Consider the following 25,303-nt stretch of genomic DNA (forward strand, 5'->3'; position numbering starts at 1 on the left):
TCAGAGTTTTGGAATGCTTGGAGTAGTCCCTCTGCAATTCCGAAAGCGCATATGCATATATATGTGGAAGATCTGAGTTTTTAAAGCTTTGATATCACAGAACAAAACTCTTTAGTGATTCTTTTTACGGCAGATTTGATTTTAAGATAGAGATTAACATCTTCTTGTGTTCCTGTCTGGTAAAAAATCTGGCACAGTTGTCATAAATTTTCTTGCGCTTTAAAAACAATGATGATTAATCATGAGTTATAGTATAAAGGGAGGCATTGTACTCCATTGAAAATGGCACTGGACCAGGACTTGATAGACTTGCATTCTATCCCTGTCCACTTTGTCATAACATGTCACCTGTCTCAGTTTCCCCATCTGTGAAATGAAACATCTATAAATTCATGCTAACTCAACATTACCATTCTCACTTCTCTCTTGCCACCTGACTGTGAAAACCTCCTTAGGGGAATTCAGCTGCCAGTGGCTGGCACTACAATCCCTTCTCGCCAGGTTTTGCATGCTAGAAGAGTAGACTTATTTACTAACGTATTTCTTCTAATGTATATACATTACAACAAAAATGTTGAAGAAAAGTGTGAAGTGCTTTTTATATGGGCTAAAGCCCTGATCATACAGATCAGAATGAAACCAGCAGCTTTTCAAAATATGACCAACTACAAATAAAAACTAAGCCCTGTCAGGAGCCAATGTGCAGCAGAGCCTGTCTCTGGGCAACCTGACTGAATGCAGCTGATTCTGAAAGAAGCTGTCTGATTGACTGCACCACCAGATCGGTTGCAGGAGTCAGCAGGCTGATACCTAAGCAGCAGCAGCAGCAGCAGCAGCAGTCCAGTGGCTTACGAAGATGAGTGGTGCGAAATATGCAAAGCTAAAGAAACAGTTGGGCATCTGCTATGGGAATGCAGGGAGAATTAGAAAGAAAGAAAGAAAGGTTCTTTATGAAGAATGGAGATGCCTCAAGGTGAAAGAATACAGTCTGACAGGATTGGTGAGAGTACTGGGGAAAAATATGGGTAGCATTAAAGAAAGCACTACTGCGGTTTTCTTAAGAATACAGGACAGAGTAAGAGGATGTGGATTTTTGAATATGTTAAAGCTGCGGTAAGGTGGTAGTCATAGCCTCACAGGCTGAGGCTGCTGCACCATAAAACGTCAGGAAAAGAAAGAAAAAGAAAGTCGAGCAGTTGCTCAACACAGTCCTAGCTCACAGCTGTGCTTTGTCCTGTTTCTAGCCTTGTTCCATTCCCAGCCTGTACCCGCTTCTTGCTCCAGGCCCCAGCTTCTTTCTGACTCCTGGCTCAGACCCTTGGCTCTGCCTTCTGACTGTGACTCCAGTTAACCTTTGCACTGAGGCTTCAGCTTCTGACTCTTGGCTCTGATCCTTGGCTTTGCTCCTACTCTCCCCCGCCCTCCAGTCTGGATCCAGCTGTAACTGGTAGGCCAGGCTCTTGCTCCAACCATTAGGCAAGACTGCCCATGACCTAGTTGCTGGTAGTTTGAATAGCACAAGAAATTAAACATGAGTGGTGTGATAGACCCAGGCCAGCTGGGTACAGCAGAGTAGCATTATTGGGATCCAGGAAGTGCTAAAGGACCCCCCCCCAGCCTAAGAGGGGGATCCACAGGACCTGGAAAACCAAATAATTATGGGGGACAACTAATGAAATAACAGGGACAGGAGTGTGGTCAAAGGGTCAAACGAAGGGAACCAGATGGGGACACCGAGCAGAGAACCCCGGACAGCGCCCACTGGTCCTCGAAGGCATCAAGGGAGTCAGTGGACGCCGCCCAGAGGAACTCTGCCTAGAGGCGTGAATGGACGGAGGATCGGAAATAGGCCCCACAGTCACAGGAGACTCCATCAGCCAACCTCCTCACCCTGGTTTTATAGATGGCCACTTTAGCCAGGGCCAGGAGGAGGTTGACCAGGAGGTCCCGTGACTTAGTGGGGCCATGGATAGGGAGTGCATAGATAAGGAGATGAGGGGAAAAGTGCAACCAAAATCTTAACAAAGGTTTGTGAGGAGCTGAAATAGGGGCTGCAGCCTGGCACGCTCCAGGTATATATGTGCCAGGGTTTCCCTCATGCCGCAAAAGGGGCAGGTATCTGGGATGGGGTGAACTGCGCCAAGTACATGCCCGTGCTCAAGGCCCGGTGAAGGAGCTGCCAACTGATATCCCCGGCGGGCCTCCGGACCAGGGTGGAATATAGGCTGGCCCACCAGGGCTCCTCACCCTCTAGAGGTGGCAGGAGGTCCTGCCACTTTGTGTCAGGGCACGATGTGAGGGTGAGGACGTGAAGGGTGTGGAGCATGAGCGTGTATAGATGTTTCCTTGGTGCAGTCTGGAAATGGACTTGCAGCCGGCTCACGGTGAAGGGATGGGGGGGTGTCGGTCGGATCCACGGGGCAGGGGCCTGATGAAAAGGTCCAGAGAGTCTGGGGTGGAGGGTGGGCGGGGCGCACCCTCTCTTAGGACCCGGTCGAGGTAAACCCGAGCAGCGGGCGGCAAAGCGGCCCTCACCTCCTGAAGTACGCTCCAGGGAGTACAAGGCCTGGAGAGCGCTGTGCACTGAGTGAGCGTTAGGGGATCCAGCCAGTCTCCCTGGTCATGGTGCAGGAGGTCTCCGACTCTGGTGAATTCTGCCAGAACCAACCTCTGGCGCACCGAGGGGGACTCCCCACCTGCACACAGAGCTGGGGGTTGTGTAGCAGGGGCTCCGCGAGGAGATCTGCCCCCACGGTGGCCGCCACGGACCTGATTACTGAGAACAGTTTCCAGGTCCAGAGGAGGTCCTGGTAGAAGACCGGCAGCCCAGAGAGGTCTCGCGGAAGACCTCTCAGATGGAGATAAAGGAGCTGCTGGTCATATCGGAGCCCTTGGAAGCAGCGCAGGAAGACATGCACCAGTACGCTCCATGCCGGATGACCTGCACCATAAAGGAGCCTCTGCAGGGCCTGGAGGCAGAAGACGTGGACCTAAGTGTGGAGACGCTTCAGGCCCTGACCTCCATCCTCCCGGGGTAGATGGAGAACCCCTGCAGAGACCCAGTGCAGTCGTAACCAGAAGAACTCCAGAATCGATGTCCGGAGGTTGGCCAGGAAACCCGGGGCTGGGACCAGGGTGTTGAGATGGTACCAGAGCATGGACAGGACTAGTTGATTAAGCACCAGCGCTCTCCCTCGAAGGGAGAAGCACCGGAGTAGTCCTGTCCATTTCCGGAGCTGCTCTAGCACCCTGTCCTCTAAACTGTGCCAGTTCTCCGGCGGAGACGGATGTGTGGCAGAAAGGTAAACGCCGAGATAGAGCAGATATAAAAGGGCTCACTCCAGTCAGGCAGGGAGGAGCCAGAGGAGAGGAAGTATGGCTGAAGGGCTGGTTAATGAAGACACCCTCAAGTCATTGGTAAGGGAAATCTAAGGTAAGGGTGAAGAAGGGAGAAGCAGGAGAGCTGTGGGGAAGTGGCCCAGGAAAACGTAACAACTCTGGCAGTGAAAGGTTGGGTGCCAACAGCTGCTACCATTAGGGTCCCTGGGCCGGAATCCAGAATAGAGGGCGGGCCTGGGTTTCCCTCCCCAACCGACCACTGCAGAAACACCTCCTGGGAGGGGAAAACAGGCCCTTGTCAGAACAGGGGGCTAAACTGTTTTGGCATGAGGCTGTAGGAGCAACAGAGACTGTGGGAATTCTCTCACCAAACTCCATTGCTGGCTTATGATGAAAAGGGCTCAGTAGACTGTATCCCTGGCCCTACAGAGAGAAGGGCTACATGGAGGGTTGCAGTGAGCCTCTGAAGCTAGCATAAACTGCCTGGAAGCGTGAGACCTATGGGAACAAGGTCGGAGCTCTGCCACAGTGGGTAGGGGGCCGGACTGCCCTTCAGATTCCATAAGGGCAGCTGTGCTCTTGCTAGATATTTTGGGAATCCTGCAGAATCTATGGGCCCTGATTATGGCCATGTGGATACAAACTGCAGCCCTGCAGCCTTACCATCCAGCCTGTATCTCCCCCTCCAGCTTCTAGGGAGCCGGAGATTCCAGTGTCAGGTAAGTTTGACAGGAACCGTAACAAGTTCTGCAGTTTTATGAACCAGCACCAGCTACTGTTCATGCGATATCCCCATCCATTCTCCAGATGTTAACTGGAGAGGCCCTGGCATCATGCTTCAGGTTTATGCCTATATTGTGGGGAATCTGGACACTATGCCATGGATTGCCCCACTAAGAACTGGGTCTTGTCTCAACCAGAAAGACTGCAGGCCTCAGCCCTGATGCAGGGGGTCGTCTTGACTCCGGGGCACTTTATCTACCAGTATTCTCGCTATGTGTGGCCACTATGCCAGCACCATCCAACTTCCCCTTGGCTTACAACATCCCACCATCTCAGAGGTCGAACTGAGGGTGCTTGTGGATTCAGAGGGCCTCCAACAATTTCATGGACTTAGGCTTTGCCCTGGTTCACAACATTCCAATTCAGTGCAAGAGCACCCCTATTTTGGTGGAGTTTATCAGTGGATCCCCCTTAGCCTCTGGCCTGATAATTTATCAAATGGCACCCTTGATTGTTATCATGCTCCAGGGTCACAGGACCTACAGTTCGGTCTGATCCATACATCTGACTCTCCCATTATCCTTGTTGTTTCCTGGCTCATCACCCATGATCTATGCATTGACTGGGGGCCAGGCACTGTCCTGTTTGCATTGAGACTCTGCTGTCAATTTTGCCTCTTAAAATCATGTCCCGGACCAGAAGCCCCCCACAATCTCCACCACCTATCTGTGAATTCAGAGACCTCAGGATGTACTCTGAGGAGCCATCCCTTCTCAACAGCTTCAGGAATTGTGGTGAAATACTGAGATTACACTGATGTTTTGATAGGAAGAGGGCTGATACCTTGTCACCGCATCACAGTTATGATTGTCCAATTGACTTGCAATCTGGAGCTGAGTTCCCTGTTGGCTTTATGTACTCCCTTTTGGAACGTGAATTCCAGATGCTCCAGGAGTACCTCTGCGAGAAACTGGAGAAAGAGTTCATTTGCCCCTCCACTTCTCTGGCAGTGGCTCCAATCATCTCTGTGGCAAAGAAGGATGGCTCTTTATGTCCCTGTGTTGACTACTGAGCTCTGAACAAAGTGATGGCCTGAAATCACTACTCCTTGCCACTTATTAATAAACTCTGAGAGGCTCTGTTCAACCAAGATTGTTAGTAAGTGGGATCTTTGAAGGGGCCTACAGTCTGGTCTGAACCAGGGAAAGGGACAAATGGAAGACTGTGTTCCACACCTGATACAGACATTTTCAATATTTTGTTATGCCTTTTGGGTTGTGTAATACTCCAGCCATGTTCCAGAATTTTGTCAATGTTATCTTCTGGAACATATTGGACCAGTTTGTGATTATTTATTTGGATGTTATTCTTGTTTGCCACGTTCTCAGCAGACTCTGCCAAAACCATCTTTATGCCCAACTGGAGAAATGTGAGTTTGACATAAGAATGACCATATGAGTCAGACCAATGGTCCATCTAGCCCAGTATCCAGTGTCTCACTGTGGCCAGTGCCAGATGCTTCTGGTAGTTGGAGGGTTAGGGTTAGTGACACCTGGAGCATGGCGTTGCATCTCTGACCATCTTGGCTACTAGCCATTGATGGACCTGTTCTTTATGAACTTATCTAATTCTTTTCTGAACCCAGTTATATTTTTGGCTTTCAGAACATCCCATAGGAATGAGCTCCACAGGCTGACTGTGCATCATGTGAAGAAGTACTTCCTTTTGTTTGTTTTATACTTGCTGCCTGTTAGTTTCATCGGGTGACCTCTGTTTCTTGTGTTATGTGAAGGGGTAAATAACACTTTCCTATTCACTTTTTTCCATTCCATTCATGATTTTATAGATCTTTATCATATCCCTCCTTAGTAGTCTTTTCTAAGATGAACAGTCGCAGTCTTTTTAATCTCTCCTCATATGGAAGCTGTTCCATATCCTTAATAATTTTCATTGCTCTTATCTGCACCTTTTCCAATTCTAATGTATCTATTTTGAGATGGGATGACCAGCACTGCATGCAGTATTTAAGGTGTTGGGCATATAATGGATTTATATAATGGCATTATGACATTATCTGTGTAGTTTCTACCCCTTTCCCAATGGTTCCTAACATTCTGTTAGCTTTTTTGACTGCTGCTGTACACTGAGAGAATGTTTTCAGAGAACTATCACAAAGACACAGCTGAGTTCCTTGGGGTGTATCACTTCCCCCGAAGAAATAACAATGGGCCCATGAAAGGTATCTGCCATCTCTGGATATAAGAGGCATTCAGTGATTTCTTGGGTTTACCAATTTCTGCAGGTGTTTTATCAAAGGATTCTCTGACCTAGTAGCCCTGATAATTGCGCTTCTCTGAAAGAGTTCACTTCATCTGGTCGCCAAGTGCATAGTTAGCATTTGATCAGCTAAAGAAATCTTTTACCTCTTTTTGGGCACCCAGGTCCTGCCATGCTCTTCACACTAGAGGCTTTGAACTTTGCCATCTGAGTCATTCTGTCACACATACAGGCCCTCATAATAATCCATTCCAGCCCTATGCCTTCTATTTGTGAAAACTAACCCCCACTGAGAAGAATTATGATACCTGGGATAAATTATGTGCAAGAAAAGTAGCATTTAAAGAATGGAGACACTTTCTGCAGAGAGCTTGGTCCCCAGTCCAGGTTCTTACCAACCACAAGAATCTGGAATATCTCTGAACTGCTCATAGAATTAACCAGCAACAGATCTGCTGGTTGCTTTTCTTTGACAGATTCAACTTCCTTGTCACCTATTGCACTGGATTACAGAATGGGAAGGCAGATGACCTATCATGCAAAGATGAATACTCTGAGTCAGATGCAGCTCTCTTGACTACCATTTTATGCCATCAAACGAAGATCTGATGTCTCTCCTCCAGTCCCTGCTTCCCCAAGACCTGCAAACTACTAAGATCTGTCAAATCCTAAATCCTCCTACTGTTCCACCTGGTTGGGGGCTTCATTTGAAGGATGGTCTACTTCATTATGGAAGGCACCTTTACATCCCAGAGGGCCAGCTCAGACTCAAGGTGTTAAAGTTGTGTCATAATACACTGTCTGCCAGTCGCTTCAGACACTCTAAGACCTAATATTACGGAATTTCTGGTGGCCAGTGTTGAGTACTGATGTCAAGAGGTAAATTTAGTTCATGAGATCTGTGCTGTCAGAGCAAGTGCCCATATGCCAAACCACTCAGTCTTCTCCAGGCTTTGCCTGTCTCATCTTGGCCCTCGTCCTTGCTGTCCTTCGATTTCATTGTCGAGCTAGTTTGCTCCCAGAATTGCATTGTCATCTTCATCACTGTCATTACAAGGCACATTTTATTTGAATTCGCTCCTCCCCAACCGCTCAGGCAATGGCCCACCTTTTTCTAGATGATGTTTTTTCACTCCATGTGCTGCCCACAGGAATAGTCTCAGCTTGAGGTCCACAATTCACTTCCTATTTTTGGTGCACACTTTCAGAAATGGAACTGTTTACCTCCTTGACCTATCACCCACAGACTAGGCAGAAAGAACAGAAGAACCAGATCCTCAGACAATACCACTGTTGCTTTCTCGGTTATCGTCAAGATGACTGGGACATCCTCCTGACATAAACAGAGACTGTTTACAACAACTCCACTCCATGCATCCACCCGACATAGTCCAGTCTATGCAAACTATGGATTCCACACTCTCCTTCACTTTGCTGCACCTACAGACTCCCAAGTCCCTGCCGCAGCAGATCTAGCAGCCCATCTTCACCAGGTACATCAAGAGCTTACCAAACACCTGGAAGCCACCAAGAAGGCATATAAACATCATGCCAACCCAAAAAGCCATGTCTTATCAACTCTGTCTGTAGGAGATAAGGTCTGACTGTCGTCAAAACACCTCAGATCAACTTCTCCTTTAGCCAAACTGTATCACCAGTACCTAGGGCTGTTTAACACCACGGAACAAAAAAATCCCGTAGCATTTAGGCTACAGTTGCCAGAATCCTTGGAGGTCCACCTGGTCTTTCATATGTTCCTTCTGAAACCTTATGCAGAAAATCCCTTTCCTGGCCACAGTGCTTCATCGTCACTTCCCACAGATGCCCAGGGCCAAGAGGAGTACAAGGTCTGGGAAATCCTACACTTCAAGGAAGTCTAAGCAAGCTCTGTTATCTGTGGGATTGGAAGGGCTATGGACTGCAAGAATGATCGTGGGATCCAGTAGAAAACATCCATGCTCCATGTATCTCATATGTGTCTTACATCAAAACCACCCCCTGAAACCAGGTCCCATGGCCCTTAGGAGTTGCCTTTGAAGGGGGGTACTGTCAGGAACCAGCCTGCAGCACAGCTAGTCTCAGGGCAACCTAATAAGCACATCTGATAGAAGCTGTCTGACTGCACCACCTGATTGCTTGCAGGAGTCAGCAGGCTGACACTTCAGTTCAGTAGCAACAGCAGTCTGGCAGCCACTCAAATCCTTCCTACCCACAGTTACGCTTGGTCCTGTCCCTGCCTCTGCAGTCTCTAGCCTCAGTCCAGCGACAGCTTGTACTTGATCTGGTCCCCACTTCTTGACTTCTGACTCTTGGCTCAGACCCTTGGCTGTGCCTTGTGACTGTGATTCCATTTAGCTCTTGGGCTTAGGCTTTGGCTTCTGACTCCTGGCTCTGACTCTTGGCTTTGCTCCTACACCTGCCTCATCTGGATCCAGTTCTAACTAATAGTTCAGATGCTTGCTCCAACCATTATGACAACCCTCCTCTCCCCCCTCCCCCATGGCAATCACTGAGATTGTCACTGACAATCCTCAATTGCCCACCATTCTGGCTTCAATAGAACTATGTTGATTTATACCAGATGGAAGTCTGGCCTATTGATCTTTGCAGCAGCATGACACGGTGATCTCAGTCTTTCCTGTCCTTTGACCACCTGGACACTCTATGAATGCTTTCTCCCTCTGGATGTTTATAGATATTGGTCTGAAATAGACATTGGTCTTATTGCTGTATCTTACTATTACTATGTTTTTTCTTGTTTATAGTTGGTGCTTCAAAAGAGCTAATTTCCCAGTGTTTAGGAAAATTATGAGCAACATTGACTGGGAGGAAAAATTTAGACAGGAATATATGTATGAAAATTGGAAGTTCTTTAAAAATTTATTAGATGGTTAACAAGCCACAATTTCACGGTGAAGAAGGAGGATAAGTTTGCTAAAGCCCATCCTGATTCAGTGGTGAAGTGCAGACAGCAATTAGAAAAAAACAATAAATACTAGAAAAAGGGGGGAATAGATAGCAATCAATATAAATCAGAAGGTATGAAGTGCAGAAAATTGATAAGGGAAGCTAAAGACATTGGGGAAATCCATGACTGGTGGGACTAAGACCATTAAGGAGGAATGTTTTTAAAGTATATTAGGAATGACAGAAATCCAAGCAATGATATTGGCCCATTACTATATGAAATGGTAAAACAGTTAATGATTAAGCTTGGAAGGATTAGATTTTTTTATTGGTAAAAATATTGGTGAACATCAATTTCATCATACACACACAAACCAACAAAAAGTATTTCCATCAATGATAACTGAAATTTACAGATAGGCAAAGTAAGAAAAATACTGCTTGAGAACTTATTAGAGTTTGATTTAAGGATATTTACTTTGTATATTTTGATATGTGATATTGACAATTTGTGCTGTAATGGTTATAAAGCTTTCATTTTTAAAATCTCAACATCTATTGTCATTAAATAATTATTGTCTAGCTCCCCCCCCCGATTTGCTGACACCAGCCCAACATCACACAAATGTGAAAATTTAAATAGATAAAAATTGAAAAAAAGTTTAAAATAAACATCAATATCCATCAAAATTATAAAAATAAAATTAAAAGACAAATTCTGCCAAGCCTAAAATGATGCAGAAAAGGCAGAATTGTTCAATAAATATTTCTGTTCTGTATTTGGAAAGAAGCAGGATGATGTACTAGTTTCATATGAGAATAATGAAGTGCTTTCTAGTCCAACATCTACTAGGGATAAACATTTTTAAATGAGCAGGCTAGGACAACTGGCAGCCAGGAATCCTAAATGAGTTGTCTGAGGAGATGTCTAGCCTGCTGATGTTAATTATTAATAAATATTAGAATAATATTAGAATAATAATATAATGATAATAATGGAGAAATTTCAGAAGACTGGAAGAGTGCTACTGTTGTGCCAATATTCAAAAAGGACAAGGGGACAACCCAAAACTATAGGCTGGTTGGCCTGACATCAATTCCACACAATATAAAGAAAAAGTTGGTACAGGATTGACTTTATAAAGATTTAAAGAATAGGGGTATAATTAATGCCATTCAATTTGGTTTTATATAGAATAGGTCTTGTCAAACAAAACTGATTTCATTCTTTGAGATTACAAATATGGTTGATAAGGTAGCTGCATTGATGTAATAGACTTAGGCTTTTTAAGGCATTTGACTTTATACCACATGACATTCCAATTAAAATATGAGCACTGTACAATATGAATAGCACACTCATTAAATGAATGGAGAACTGGCTCAATGACAGATCTCAAAACATAGTCAAAGGGGAATATCATTGGATGGAGCTGTTTTCCAGTGGGGTTCCATAAAGACCAGTGCTAGGCCCAGTGCTATTCAACATTTTCATCAGTGATCTGAAAATGAATGTAAAAATCATTGCTGATAAAATTTGCAGATTTAATGATTGGTAGGGTGATAAATAATGAGGTAGTCATACAGAGTGATCTGGATTGCTTGATAACCTGGGCCCATTCAAACAAAAGGTGTTTCAATGCAGAGTTATACATTTTAAGAACAAGGAATGCAGGCCATAATTTCAGAAGGATGGACTGTATCCTGGAAAGCAGTGACTCCAAAAAAGACTTGGGGATCATAGTGGAAAAGAAATTGAACATGAGCCCCCAGTGCTATGCTGTGCCAAAAAGAGCAAATGTGATCCTTGGATGTGTAAACAGAGGAGTAGTGAGTATGAGCAGGGAGGTGATTTTTCCTCTCTATACAGCATTGATGAAAGTGATACAACAATACTGGGCACAGTTCTGGTGTCCACATTTTAAAAAGGATGTGGAAAAATTGGAGAGAATGCAGAAAAGAGCAACCCAATAATAATAATAATAATAATAATAAAAAAAGAGCTAGAGAAAATGAGAGACTTAACAAGCTCAGTCTGTTTAACTTATCAAAAAGAAGACTGAGAAGTGACTTGATTACAGTGCTCAAATAAATTGATTGATGCTCAAATAAATTGGTTAGTCTCTAAGGTGCCACAAGTACTCCTTTTCTTTTTGCGAATACAGACTAACACGGCTGTTACTCTGAAACCTTGATTACAGTGTATAAGTGCCTCACAGGGAGAAATATCTGGTACTAAAGTGTTCTTTACTCTAGTGGAGAAAGGAGTAATATGAACAAGTACCTGGAGGCTGAAGGCAATAAAATTCAAATTAGACACAAATTTTCAACAGTGAAGGTGATTAAGCATTGGAAAAAGTAACACAGGAAGTGGTGGATTCTGCATCCCTAGATGGCTTCAGATCTGGACTAGATGCCTTTCTGGAAATTATGCTTTAGTCAAACCCAAGTTACTGGGCTCAGTAACTGGGTGAAATGCAATGCCCTGTGATATACAGGAGATCAGATTAGATGATCGAATAGTCCCTTCTAGCCTTAAATTCCATGAATACATGGTTTTATTGAAAAATATAAATAGTAAGATGGGCACTTTAGTCATCCCCACATGTTTACACACTGAAAAGTAAAATTAATGAAATGCAGAACTGAGCATCTCTTTGCTATCATTCTATACAATAGAAAATAAGGTTACCCCTAACCTCACTTGCTTTTTGTGCACTGCTTTCCTCTCTACATGTGCTCCACAAATGGATTCCCTTATACACCAACACTGTTCACCTTCCTCACATGAAAAATCCCAGTTTTTCAGCAGGATTGTTCATCTCAGTAAAATCAGGTAGGGTATGAGCCATTATATTTTCAAGAATTTTATCAGGGATAGAGGTCAGGTTAATTACTCAGATCATTCTTTTTCTTTTTAAACACTGGACCTATATTAATTTTCTCCCCCATCCTTGGCTGTTTCACCTGATTTCCATGATCTGTCAAACGTAATCACTACCGCTTCCTCTATTTCCTTTGCTAGGGCCTGATCCCAAGCCCATTGACTTCAGTGGAAAGCTCTGCGTGACTTCAATAGTTATTGGATGAGGCTCCCATAGTCTTTCAGGAATCCCACCTGGTCTTCAAGATTTGTATTAGTGAAGGTCAGGTGAATACTTTTTTACCACCTCCTTACTGACCTTTTTTTTCCTGCATGTCCTATTTTATTCCTTTTAATTTGGCTCTCTGTGTATCTCTAGTCCTTTTTTCCTTCCTATTAAAAATGAAGACCTATTTATGCAGGAGTTCTGCCATGTTAGAGCCCTTAGATATTGTTTTCTCTTCTGTGTTCCACAGAGATCCTATTTCATCCTCTGTCTGTCTTTTCCCCTGAATATATTAGGAAAAAACTCTTATCTCTCCATCATTCCTACAGTCAACAGGATTTTGGTGTATTTTTTTTTTTTTAGCTTCTTATTTTTTGATGGATGTTATGCATTCTGCATTTGGCATCACTCACGTAGAAATTCTACAAATGTAGGGCCTGATCCACTATCAACTGATGTTAGTGGAAAGGCTCAAATGGGCACCATTGGCTTATTCCCTTAATTTCTTTCGTATACCTCTTTTTAACCACATCAAGTGTTTTGTTACTATTTACGGTTTTCCTTTTGATTAGGATTGTTCCTTTTTAGGCTTGCGAGTAAACCTATCAACTTACAATTGGACTATGAATATATGTAAAGTGAAACGTGTAAGGGTTTTCAGGATCAGGGACTCTGGTTCAATTGGTTGGTAAAAATAGGAAGCCAATTTCTCTACCTACAGGATCCAAACAACACCTATTGACTTCCACAGGAGATACTCAGATTCTACATAGGAGAATCAGGCCTAAGAAACCAGTAATATTTCAATATATCATACACTGTAACCATTTTTAAGGGTTTTTTGTGTAGAACTTTGTAAAGTTTCATAGGAATGTTTCTCAATGGAACTTAAACTAACAGGCTTCATACAAAACCATGAAATATACGGGGGTGCTGAGTTAACTCTTTGTGAAATTTTCACAGAAGCTAATCCTGATAGCTAAAATGGTTGGTTTATTAAACAAAAAAACCTAACCAACCCCCCACCCCCCAAAAAACAAAGAAACAAAAAAAACCCCCAAACAGATGGCCCAATTTTGAATATTATCCGTATCTGGAACGCTTATACTGAAGGAAATGAGAATTCTCTGGGTAGTGGTCTTGCAGAGCTCTGGTCAACATACTAGGGCAGCCTTAGCCAGCACAAGCATGAAATATAAACACACATGGAACTTGTCACTGAGAAGCATTTCTCTTTAACTAACCGTAATCAGACTGTCTCCCTTTCTCCACCAGGGGGGTCAGGTTTTTATACCACCTGATCACAGCTTGTTTCTCCCATAATCCATTGTTCTAATCACAGAGAAAATTATGAACAACTATTGTCTTCCCCAAAGTGGTCCTGTTTTGTAGAACCTTCCCTAGAAATCAGCCATTTCTGTTGAACCTTTGCCCTTTAAAATGTGCAGCTAAATCTTCTACCTTATCATATTTAACCCCACAGTCTAACAGACAAATCGAGCAACATTTCTAATTATTCTCCTCAATCTGAATAAAACAAAACAAAACTACCCTCTATCCCCCCACAAAGCTTAGTTGAGGAAGCAACTTGGCAAGAAATCAAGAGAGAAACAGCCAGACAGTGTGTGAGAGAGGGATGGTGGCTAGCCAGCCTCAGACAGAGATAGTCAAAGCAAAAACAAAAAAAGCTATTCATTCAGAATTCCAGGTGCTCCTCACCCCCTTAGACTCTAAATTAGCTCTTTCTTTAGGTGGACATTTCAGCACAGCTGTCCAACATTACATCTACTACTCCTTGGGGCACTTCTCTTCTCCCTGAAGGCAGATATAAATCCCTAGTGTCTCCCTTCCACCCTCCATTAGGGGCCCCATTTCCAGGAATGCCTTAAAAAAGAAAAAGTAAATCATGAAGGAATCCCATTCCTATCACAAATCAATCCTATTTTTTCCTGAGAGTCAGAGGAATAGCTGTGACTTCTACAACCACCACCAAGCATTAGCGTGCTGGTTTCTGGGGCATGGGAGGGGGGCCCCAGGAAGTAAATTTTGTGGAAGAAGAGCTATACTTGACTTGTAAGGTATCCTTTTCCTCCTTTTCTCTTTCAGTGCCCTGCAGAGAAGGGGGTGGGGCTGGAGCAACAGAGAAGGCAGGGAGTGTTACAGTTGCTTTCTTCTAAGGCAGCACAAGGACCTTCACTGAAGTAAGGAAAACATTTTTATCACTAAAGCTATGCTGTCTGCTTCACTGTCCCAGCCCCATCCTGTCCTGCTTTCTGAGTCAATTGAAAGAAACAGTACACATAATATCATGTATTCACCCTTTTTTTCTGAATCAGCAAAATCGTTAACGAAAAATAACACTGATCCAAACTGGGGCCCCTGCTTTAATCCTGGGTGAGCTTTGGACTGTGTGCCAACACTGTAAGAAGAAATTTTGAGGCCTTTTAGGATTTGTTATCTCTCAGATTCACAACCTTTAAGGTTGGCAGAGTTGTTTTGATCTGTCAACCCAGAGGCATCCTAGTTGGGCTTACTCTAGCGATTGACATGAGGATTACCCTACAGCTCAGCAGAACTAATATGGGGTATTTTTGCTGTAGAGGACTTTTTTTTTTTTAAGCACTCTTTACTGCTCTCTCTACCAGCTCATCCTCCTGTGGTTTGTGAGGGCTGGAACTAAAATGCTTTAAAAAGCTTGGTATTGAGATCTAGAACACTTGGGATCATTGTTAGTGGAAATGTATGGGTCCAAAGTTCCTGACAGGTGTTTGGATCCAGAGGTTTGATTCAGGCTTGTCTAGCAGTATTTAAATTGTAAGATCTTTGAAGCTGGGATAGTGGCTTCATAAAGCACCTGTCTGTAAAGTTCCCAGCTTGGCACAGTGTTGATGCTATACAAATAAGAATCTGTAAATAAAATAATAAACAAGCAATAATAATTAAAACCTATATAATGGGTAACACAAGAATGGCTGATTGCAATCTAATGATTAAATATTATATTCTCAGACACTGAAAATGTTCTAAGATACAACTCTTCAGCTTGCAACAGCAGATGTGAGACCACTGGACTCAGCTGTCTTTGGGCTAAGTTGTCCTCTCATTTCCAAGAGACTGGATTATGCAACAGAAAAATGAACTAGTGTTAGGTCATGGAGTTCCTCATAGATCTTTTATTGCTGCTTTCCACAAATGGTTCTTTAAGGACTCTAACCTGAGGGAAAATATCAGCATTAGATACCCGAGAGGCAGCCTGATTTAAAGGGTAGAGCATTGGCCTGAAATTCAGGAAACCTGAGTTCTATTATCAGTTCTGCCAATGACTTGCTGCATGGCTTTGTACAAGCCACTGCTCCTATGCTTCCTCTCAATCTTTCTTCTATATATAGACAATATCTGCCTCTTGAGGGCAGGGACTATCTCTTACTATGTGTTAGCATACGATTAGTTAGATAATAATGTGGAATAGGTACACTTTTAGAATGTGTAGGGCTGAGTATTATAGGAATTTGAGGCAATATGCAGAATGTATGCACATTCAATAGATTACACCTATGCCACAGAACAGGAATGGGGCTAGAGGGTAAAACTTTCAGAAGTGCCTAAGTGACTGAGAAGCTCAAGCCCCATTTTCAAAATTGCCTAAGTCACTTCAGAGAGAGCTGTGCAAATAATGATTTTTTTGGTTTGCTGACAATTCTAGAAAAGTGGGAAAAATTGTTTTGGGTCAACCTGCAAATAATTAAAAACACCAAAACAGATATGGCAAATTGAAAAGTAAAAGAAAAAAATTAATTTTGGGCAGAACAAAATTTTTTGTTAGACTGGAATCAAAATGTTTCATTTACATTTTGAGCCTTTTTTAAACAATTTGCATTTTTAAAAATAAAATGAAGAAAATTTCTACACACAGTCATTTCAACACCCTAAATCAGAACTTTCCATTTAAAAAATGTTGAAATGAAACATTTTATCTTTTCCAGAATGTTTTTGTCTGTTTGTTTTCAAAATGAACAATTTATCCAAACTGAAATTAATTCACAAAATGTCTTGATGTTGTTGAATCTGCATATTTCACAGACAAAAAGTTTTGGCTGAAAATTTTCACCCGGCTCTAATTTAGGACCCTATATCCCTTTGACTTTTAAGAGGACTTAGCTTCTTCAGTCACACAGGTGCTTTTGAAAATTTTACCCAGCACCTACATCTGATGCACAAGAAAGTCAGCAGTAAAAGGACTGCAGAGGAGCTGGTATATTAACAGAAATCTTAAACCCGATGACTGAGTGTCTGGCCACAACCAAGGAAGTAATAAGATATTTGGATGCATGGAGAAATCAAACATATGCTAGGGGAAAAGCCAATGCCAAATATTCAATACCTACTGTGCCTACTGTGCCTTGTTTTGCGGAAAGATATGAAAAGTTGGAAAGGCAAGAATGAAGGGGAACAAATATAAGTAACTTCTTAAGCAGTGAATGGAGGCTAGAAAAACTAGTATTGGGTATTTATTACAATTCAGGAAATTGCAGGTCTAATCATGCAGTTGTCTCTGTATGAAATTCAAGCATGGACCTTCCCCCCTCAAAGGAAAACTATGACAGGAGCTGACTTAGTATAGGACATGAATGAAACACTGTATCTAAAAGGTATAATGGGAAGACTATAGATGCCCCAGAATGTTTTGAGATGTGTGAGATTCTGGAAGGAAAGGGAAATGAATTTGCAGTCTGGTAGGCCAGGCTCAAAGGAGCTTTAGGAGGAACTTGTTTTTTCACTGGGATGATTAGTGTGTAGAATCAATTGGTTTAAACATCAATAGCAGGAACTAATGTATATTTAAGAAATGCTTAGAGGGAAAAATATATTACAAGATACAGTCAAAAGAAACAGATGTGGATGGGTAACATGATCTTCTTAGTGCCAAAAGTTCCTGTTATATAATGTGTGTTTCATTTGTTCAAATGTCAAGGATTCATTAGATGATGAATTATGGAATTTAGGTTTGCAGTGCTACCCCCATGGTCAAGCAAAGCTGCAATTGTGCAAGGCAAGCGACCCTGAAATAAACTTAGGAAGGAAAATAACATCTTGGTTTAGAAAGGATCCAACAAGCTGCTGCCCTTGAACATAGCTCATTAGTGCAGTTTCATTCCCTTGATGAGCTCAGAAGAATAAATAATAAAGGTCTTGCAGAAAGAAACCTGTATTTGTATTCCTGTCCAAGAACGGGAAGCAGACCCGAGTGAGCTCTTCCCAATTTGCCCCATCCTCTTTTTACCTTGTGTAGTTGCATATATTTCACAATACTTGTTAGCTCTTGATTTATCATTGTATTTTGGGACCCCTTTTCCAACCTATTCCTTCCTCTCCTGCAATAGCAATCCAAGGCTGACATTAACTTTTACTCTTGTTACTGCCCAGTAATCATAGGCATTACAGGTAAACTGGGGAAGGCCCAGGTTCACCAAGAGGCACAACTCGCTCTAGGAGCAATATGATGACATCAGTAACATAACCATGTGGTTAGGAGCTGCTGCCTCCTTTGAGTGACTGAGGACGGAGTGTATGTATGGGGGGTGGGGGCTCCCAGCTGCCACAGCTACTTAGCTACAGGTGGCTGGGGGAACTTCCTAACTGCTTCTGCCCTCTCTAGGTGGAGATGGGTGCCCTGACGGCCACTGTTGGGCTCCCTCCTACCCCATTGCCACTGGTGCAGCTTGTGCAACTGTCTGGATCACTTTTTATCTTTATACCCTCTGAAGCAGGGAGCCCTGTGATGAGACTGGTTCACTTCCCCCCCACCAGAGCTGAAGGCTGTCACCTCCACAGGCTGCTCTTGGTGCCAGGCCCTGTGAGGAGGCTGCCTGCCACACCTGGATCAGGTGTGTGTGTGTCCTGTTTATGGGGAGAGACCTCCTCCAACTGTATGCTGCCCAGAAGTAAGCACTCTGCTGGGGTGGGAAGGGCTGAGGCCTCCCTCCTCCTGGACGCACCCAGCGTACCCAAGGATGGGGAACACTGGACTAGGGAACAAGGAGGCCCCAGCCCCCCTGAAAAGCAGCAGTAGCAGGGGCTTATGAACAGGCAGTGGGCCCCATCAGCCTATTTGAAGGCCCCTTTCATCACCAACACAAGTATTACGATTATTTATTGTTTTTATTATCATAGCAGCTAGGAGCAGGACCCTGCTGTGATAGGTGCTGGAAAAACACAGAACAAAAAGACCTTGTCCCAAGGAGTTTCCAATCTAAGTAGGGGCAGAGTCAGGTGGGATGGAGTGGGGCCACTTCTGGGGTTCTCTGAGTGGGTGTGTCTAGGATCCTCAGCTGCCTTAATCCAGCTCTGGTTAGGGGCAGTTGAGATTGTGAGGATATTTACAGGTATGAGGGGGAAGAAAGAATGAGGAGGAAACAGAGGTGGCGAGGGGGGACAGAGGTGGGGGGCTACAGGGAGAAGACCTGTGATCAGAGTTAGGTAAGAATCAGAGAAGTGTAGGACTGGAGAGGACCTCAAGTAGTCCTCTAGTTCAGCCCCCTGCACTCAAGGCAGGACTACATAATAACTAGACCATTCCTGACTGGTGTTTATCTAATGTGTTCTTAAAAACCTCCAGTGACAGAGATTCACAGCCTCCCTCGGCAATTTATTCCAGCCCTTAACTGCCCTGACAGTTAGGAAGTTTTTCCTAATGTGCAACCTAAACGGCCCTCGCTGCAATTTAAGCCCATTGCGTCTGGCAAGAGTTCACTTCTGATCTCATATCTGCCTATGAGCTGCTGCCCATGGGATGGCTTCAGTACAGCCCCAACACACACTTCCTGGCGGTTCTGCATTAACTAAATCTACCTGCAGTATAATCCTGCTTGCAGCATCGACAGACAGACGGACACGGGGACAGATACTATCAACAGTATCAGCCCTCTCCGTTTATAGCACCAGTATGCCTGTGTAGTACCTACCTGTCTGTCTCCTCAGGCTATAGTCTCTCTCTCTCTCGACTTTCTCTCCACTGTTGTCCTCACAACTGTGTCTCCAGGACGTCTCCGTATAGAGTATCCAGGGATTTAACCTGTCTAATCACCTCTGAGAGTTACACAGAGTGTTCCAGCCCCCCAACCCGCCCCCGCCTGCTATGGGTATGCCACAGAAAGACACACACCGGCGGCTCTGCAAACCAAACCTCCAGCCACTGCTTGACGCGCACGGCGCAGAGACACACACGCACACATGCCCAGAGCGCTGCGAACTAACCCCCCTCTCCCGCCCGAAGCGAACAGGCTTCCGCAAGGCAGCCCCGCTCAGAGAGGGACACCCCGGGACGCTCCGAGGGACACAGGAGGTGTGGAGGCGCTGCCCATGGCTGACAAGAGCTTCATTGAGAAACCCGAGTCCTGCCCGCAGAAGGAGGAGGCTTTGGAGTGGGGCTACGAGGAAGGTAAGGAGAGGGTGGGAAGGCAACGAGCTCCCCGAGCTGCTGGCTGGGGCCGAAGGAGGGAGAAGTTTCACTGTGTGGGGGAGAAAGGGACGTTTCACCTATGGAAAGGCAAAGTACAGTGACATGCAGCCCATCATCACATCGTCTCCTCTTTAGTAGCTAAACTTTCAGGGTAATATCGAAGCTGAGATCATGGTGTCAAGGGGCACGGTCAACTTTCATTTGTCCCCAAATCCATATTTGGTACAAACACCCTTTTATGCAACATCAGGCCAATAGAAATATTTTCCCCATTAAACAAACAAGCAAACAAAAACCTAACAGGAGAAATCAGGTATTTTAAAATAAATAAATATTCCTCCGCTACCTTTAAAATTCAGACCCTGCAGCACTAAGAACCTGATAGTGAAACCAACTATAAAACAAAGTAGAACTGATTTAGTTTATTTCATTGTCCAAGTTCAGAGAAATGCAAAAAAGGCAAACTGATAATAAATTATGAGTAGCCAATGGGATTTTAAAAATGCATTCATTCATGTTGAACTATCGAAGATGCTATTAGTAACAGGGGTAAAAGAATTAGTTTGTTTACGGCATTTTTTTGACAGTGCCCCTTTAAGTGAAGGGGTCTCTTCAATGGTATATTTTTGCATGTATGCAAAGGTTAAAGCTGCATGTCCTTCACAAAAGCAGTCATATTTTATTTCCACATGATAGTTTTTCATTTTATTTTTAGGAGTCGAGTGGGGGTTGATCTTTCCTGATGCTAATGGAGAATACCAGTCTCCTATTAACTTGAATTCAAGAGAAGCCAAATATGACCCCTCACTACTAGAAGTACGTTTATCACCAAACTATGTTGTTTGCCGTGACTGTGAAGTAATTAATGATGGGCATTCCATTCAAATTGTCCTTAAGTCAAAATCAGGTATGCTTAATCATTGTTTACATTTTTTTTCCAACACAATAAAATGGATGATAAAGTTTAGATTATCTTAAGCAATATTCTCTACACAGTAACTGAAATGAGAAAGAACATTCACTTCTATAAATGGGCTATGATCCAAATCCTGCATCATTTTAGTCAATAGGAGTTTTGCCACTGACTTTAACGGAAGCAGGAGTGAGCTTTGTGGGTAGCAGGATTGTTATGGTCAAAACTGGACATTCATTTTTTGTGAAGCTCTTAGAAATCTAATAATTAATCCTTATGTCAAGAAAGTTTGCTGTTGTTAGAAATCTAATAATTAATCCTTATGTCAAGAAAGTTTGCTGATGCCAGCCTGGTTCACAGCATGCAGCATTGTTCAAAATTTCCGCTTATGATGGTATGATCTAATTCGCTTGAGCCAACAGTGTCTGAAGTTTAGAAATTGTCCAGAATATAACTAAGATGTTGTGGAACTCAAATTGTATTTTATATATATGGCTGACAGAAACTGTGGATCTGATCCAAAGTCTATGGAAATCAACAGGAGTTTTCCATTGACTTCCATGGCTTTTGATGATGCATTATATGGATAACTGTGGACCTTGATGGTTCATTTAGGATAAGATGCTTGAATTATACTTAGGATGTTGATGGGCCTTCAATTTTAAAGGGTCAGTATTTACCACAAAAATAACTAGAAAGCAATAAAAACACGATTTCCAGCTAAACTGAAAGTTGAAATCCTGGATGTAGAATTCTGTGATCAGAACGTTGGGTCTGGTTGAGCTATGCTCAGTGCAGGACTTAAAAGTCAGGAGGGAAGGTGGAGAGAAGCAATCCTTTGTGGCCTTCCAGTCCTGTGGTAGAGAGGACCCAGTTCCGACCCTGTATAAAGTTAGAGGAGTCTCAGAACTGTGCTGTCTGGTAACAGCCTTGTAGAGGCTGTTATGAAGCACAAGATTGCTAGAGCCCAAGGCCTTCCAGCCATGCTTTGTTCTGCCTGACATGTCACCTACTCAAAGCAGTCTGGGAAGGGTGGTGCAAAGCCAGCTCTATGCCAGCTGGTTATTCACCTGTGCTGGGGGAATCCCCAGCCAATGCCCTCTAATTTTTGACAGGCCATGTGTGCAAAAAAATTCTTCTGTGCAAATTTTTGACAGGCTGTGTGCACAAAATATTTCTTCTGTGCAAATTGTTGTGCTTCTGTGCAAATTTTTGTGCAAGCGGTGTTTTGCCATGTGTGCGGGGTTTAGGATCTGTGTGCACGCGCACACATGCACAGCTTAGAGGGAACAGTGTCCCCAGCTGCTCTGTTAGTGCAAAGAGATCAGAGCAAGGGCTCAGGATCTGGCCTGTGATGTTTATTTTCATCAAACCAATAATATAGGTGGCAGATTTGTATAGTGGAAGGAGAAACAGGTGTGCAATGTATATCTTTGAGATGAACTTTAGTCTGTCAAGCTAGCACTAAGGATTAATGTTAATGTTCAGAAAGTATGGTGTTTACCACATTTGAACAAGGATGAAAACTTGCACAATGTGACAGGTCAGTTCACCACAGCAAGTGTTCTGAGGGCCATCAGTGGTACATGGGTCAGAGTTTGGGAACTTCTGTTGGGGGATTTTTACAGAGAGTTAAAAAGTAATACATGTCTGGATATGAAGTCCTTGAAAAGCAGTACAGTCACCTCTAGGTCACCAACGGGAATTCAGAATGATAGTGCCCAACTATAAGCTGGCAGTCTCAGTCAAGTCCCATCTTCTGTTCCTAGGTCTGCCACAGATTTCCTGTCACTTAATCTCTCTGTGCCCTGTTCTCCACCTGTAAAATCAGGATAGATGTTTCATTACAGGTGTATGTCTTCTGCCTCCAGGAGGGGGAGGAAGGAGTTAATAAGCTCCCTTAAGCTTAAAGACCACCAACAACAGAATGCCTCTGTGTCCAGTTCACTAAACTGGCCCGACCTACGATCCTGCTGCAGCTCCCACAGCTTGCCACCTCACAGGGTGCTGTGAAGACAAATCTATTCAGCCAGCTATTTAATATATAATAAATGGGAGCTGCTGAGCACCGAGCACTTCTGAAAATATGGCCAATTAATGTATGAGAGGTTCCCATATACATAGCGAAGTAGCCATAGAAAAGCCTACAAATATATAAAGTAGATGACTAAAATATATATTAAAATCAATGGTTATTCCATTTCAGACTATATGTTTTTCAGTTGTATCATTGAACAGTGCACATATTGTTGTCATCTATAGAGCTATCATTAATGATGGTTCTTTTGATCCTTAATTCAGAACATACATTCAGACTCTTCATTTGACTTTGTAAACATTTTACAGGTTGCATCCAGTTTCGGCACTGTGCATGTATGATATATAAGATGGAGGAAGCATGACTGACTTTATAATGGAGTAGAATAGATATGATTGAGAGCCTTCTTGAATATTTCAGAAATATTTTCAAGGGTATTCTACTAGCAGAAACACTTCTCCTTTGACCACAATGGAGGTCAAGTATACTCTACAAGGACTGACAGTTTCAGAATGATTTTCTGGTAGGGAATCACACATTGCAGAGAGGCAAAGTGCACATGAATATGTTCTATGCACTGACAATAAATACTCTTAACATGGGATGAGTATTATGAATTAAACCTCATAGATAGTTTTGGTGATGGTCCTGTAGATCCAAAACAATATTACAGTAGAGAGCACTTCCAGTTACACACAATGGGAATAATACTTCCTTTCACAAAAAAAATCTGTGTTACTAAAAATATAATATTAATATAACACATTATCAGATTTTGCTGTATTCTGGACATTTTGGTTTCCTCAATGTTTATCACATTAACAATGTAGTGCTTTGTCAATAGTGGTATAGTTAAGAGGAATATAAGATGCAAATTTGAATCTACACATGCACTTTAGGATAGTCCTGCTATCTTACAATTGAAAGACTTTATAACTGTGATGATACTTAGAAAGAGCATCAAAGCTTTATGTTCTGTCGATGTGGAAGACATACTAATCAGTATGGGTGACTTTGTCCTTTGTTGTAACTTACAGTAGAAATCTTAATTGGTGAGTTTTACCTCTGACATGTTACATTATTTTGGCAAACAGTTCAATATGATAATATTGTGTGTTAGTAGTATTTCACCATAGCTGATGCTCCAAGCTGAAAATGAGATTGTATTTAGTTAAAATAGATACAATTATTTAAGATTGTGGATCCTTTATTGCATAAAGCCCAGCATAATGCAATAAAAAACTATTTAATTTTCACTAATTTACTGGTCAAAGAGGGTCCGATGCAAAGTCTATTGAAGACAGTGACAGATTAGTGATTTGAAGCAGACCTGTAAGCACTCTAAGCTCCAAATCTGCCCTTGTATATGAGAACATTACTCCTATTGACTTCCGTGAAGAGTTTTAAGCATGTACCTGAGGGCAATATTTGGTCCTAAGCAGCTTCAGGACTCATTGGACCAAACTCTGGCATGGATGGAAGTGAGGGCCAAAGTTTGGCTTCAGATATGTACACCTATGTGTATATCCCATTGCAAAAAGATAGATTAATGTCAAATGTTCAAGTTATAATTTATACTGCTTTCCATCTCCTATAACTGGGGGATGAATCTTTTTGTTGTTTAATTTTAAGGCATTATCCCACATTCACAACTGTGGCTTTTGGAAACAGCAATAAGAATATTCTGGCAGTCTAGAAGACTGTGAAGCATCTTCCTAGTGGTTTACTTTAAGTAAATATAGTATAGTGTTGATATTGAATCTTAAGATTATTTATTGCGAACTCACAGAACACAAGGGCAACCTGTATCTCACAAGCCTGGCAGGTGGTGTCTATCAAAATATCATTATCTTACAAAACACTGGCAGCCAAGAATGCCAGAGTTTCATGACCAATTTCCGCACAATAAACAAAGGTGATACAGGCGAGGCATTTGTACAGCTATGAGGCAATTATGCAGTTTGACACCAGAAGGAAACTGCATCATCTGGTTAGAACACAGAGCTACTGTTTGGCTATCAGTCTATAAATGTATTCACTCTTTGGAGTGATAAGCATACAATGCTTTTATCTTGCAACATGACTAGCTGTTCCACCTTGCAAAACTCAGAATGCTGGATAATACCATTTTCATAGCCTTATATAACTGAGAATGAATTGGGATTCTGCAGATGCGTAGTAATACAGGAGAAAAGGCAGCAGGTATGTTAGCTTTGCTCCCATTTTCTCTAAGATAGATTGTAATACAGAAGTTTGCAACAATCTCCCAGTTGTTTGTGGACAATGTACTCAGCAGCTTGTTTGCTTGGAAAACTAAGTATGTCTTCATTTGTGTTCTTTTCCAGTGTTAGTAGGTGGGCCATTACCTCGGGGACATGAATTTGAACTACATGATGTTCAGTTTCACTGGGGGAGAGAAAACCAGCGTGGCTCTGAACACACTGTTAATTTTAAAGCTTTTCCCATGGAGGTAAGAGTGACATCGTATTGAAAAACACCTGCTCTATGCACAAGATGTTAAATCATTGCTTGATAACCTGGTAGTTCAAAACAGCATT

At 42.9% G+C, this 25,303-nt stretch overlaps 1 protein-coding gene across 4 annotated transcripts in view; it reads left to right on the top strand.

Annotated features, from left to right (window-relative positions):
- Positions 1–14,484: 14,484 nt before the first annotated feature.
- Positions 14,485–25,303, top strand: part of CA8 (carbonic anhydrase 8 (inactive)) — a 57,402-nt gene continuing 46,583 nt past the window's right edge. For 2 of the 4 annotated variants that reach the window (XM_073331071.1, XM_073331072.2), the window contains exons 1-3: positions 19,484–19,773; positions 20,510–20,701; positions 25,091–25,215. In XM_073331071.1, coding sequence (XP_073187172.1) covers positions 19,566–19,773; positions 20,510–20,701; positions 25,091–25,215 — 525 coding nt within the window. In that variant the 5' untranslated portion in view covers positions 19,484–19,565. Of the gene's footprint in view, positions 14,537–19,482; positions 19,774–20,509; positions 20,702–25,090; positions 25,216–25,303 lie in introns of those variants that run through there. The other 2 variants (XM_073331073.2, XM_073331075.2) reach the window with 2 other exon arrangements.

This window comes from Lepidochelys kempii, chromosome 2 (assembly GCF_965140285.1).
Source record: "Lepidochelys kempii isolate rLepKem1 chromosome 2, rLepKem1.hap1, whole genome shotgun sequence".
Classification (NCBI taxonomy): domain Eukaryota; kingdom Metazoa; phylum Chordata; order Testudines; family Cheloniidae; genus Lepidochelys; species Lepidochelys kempii.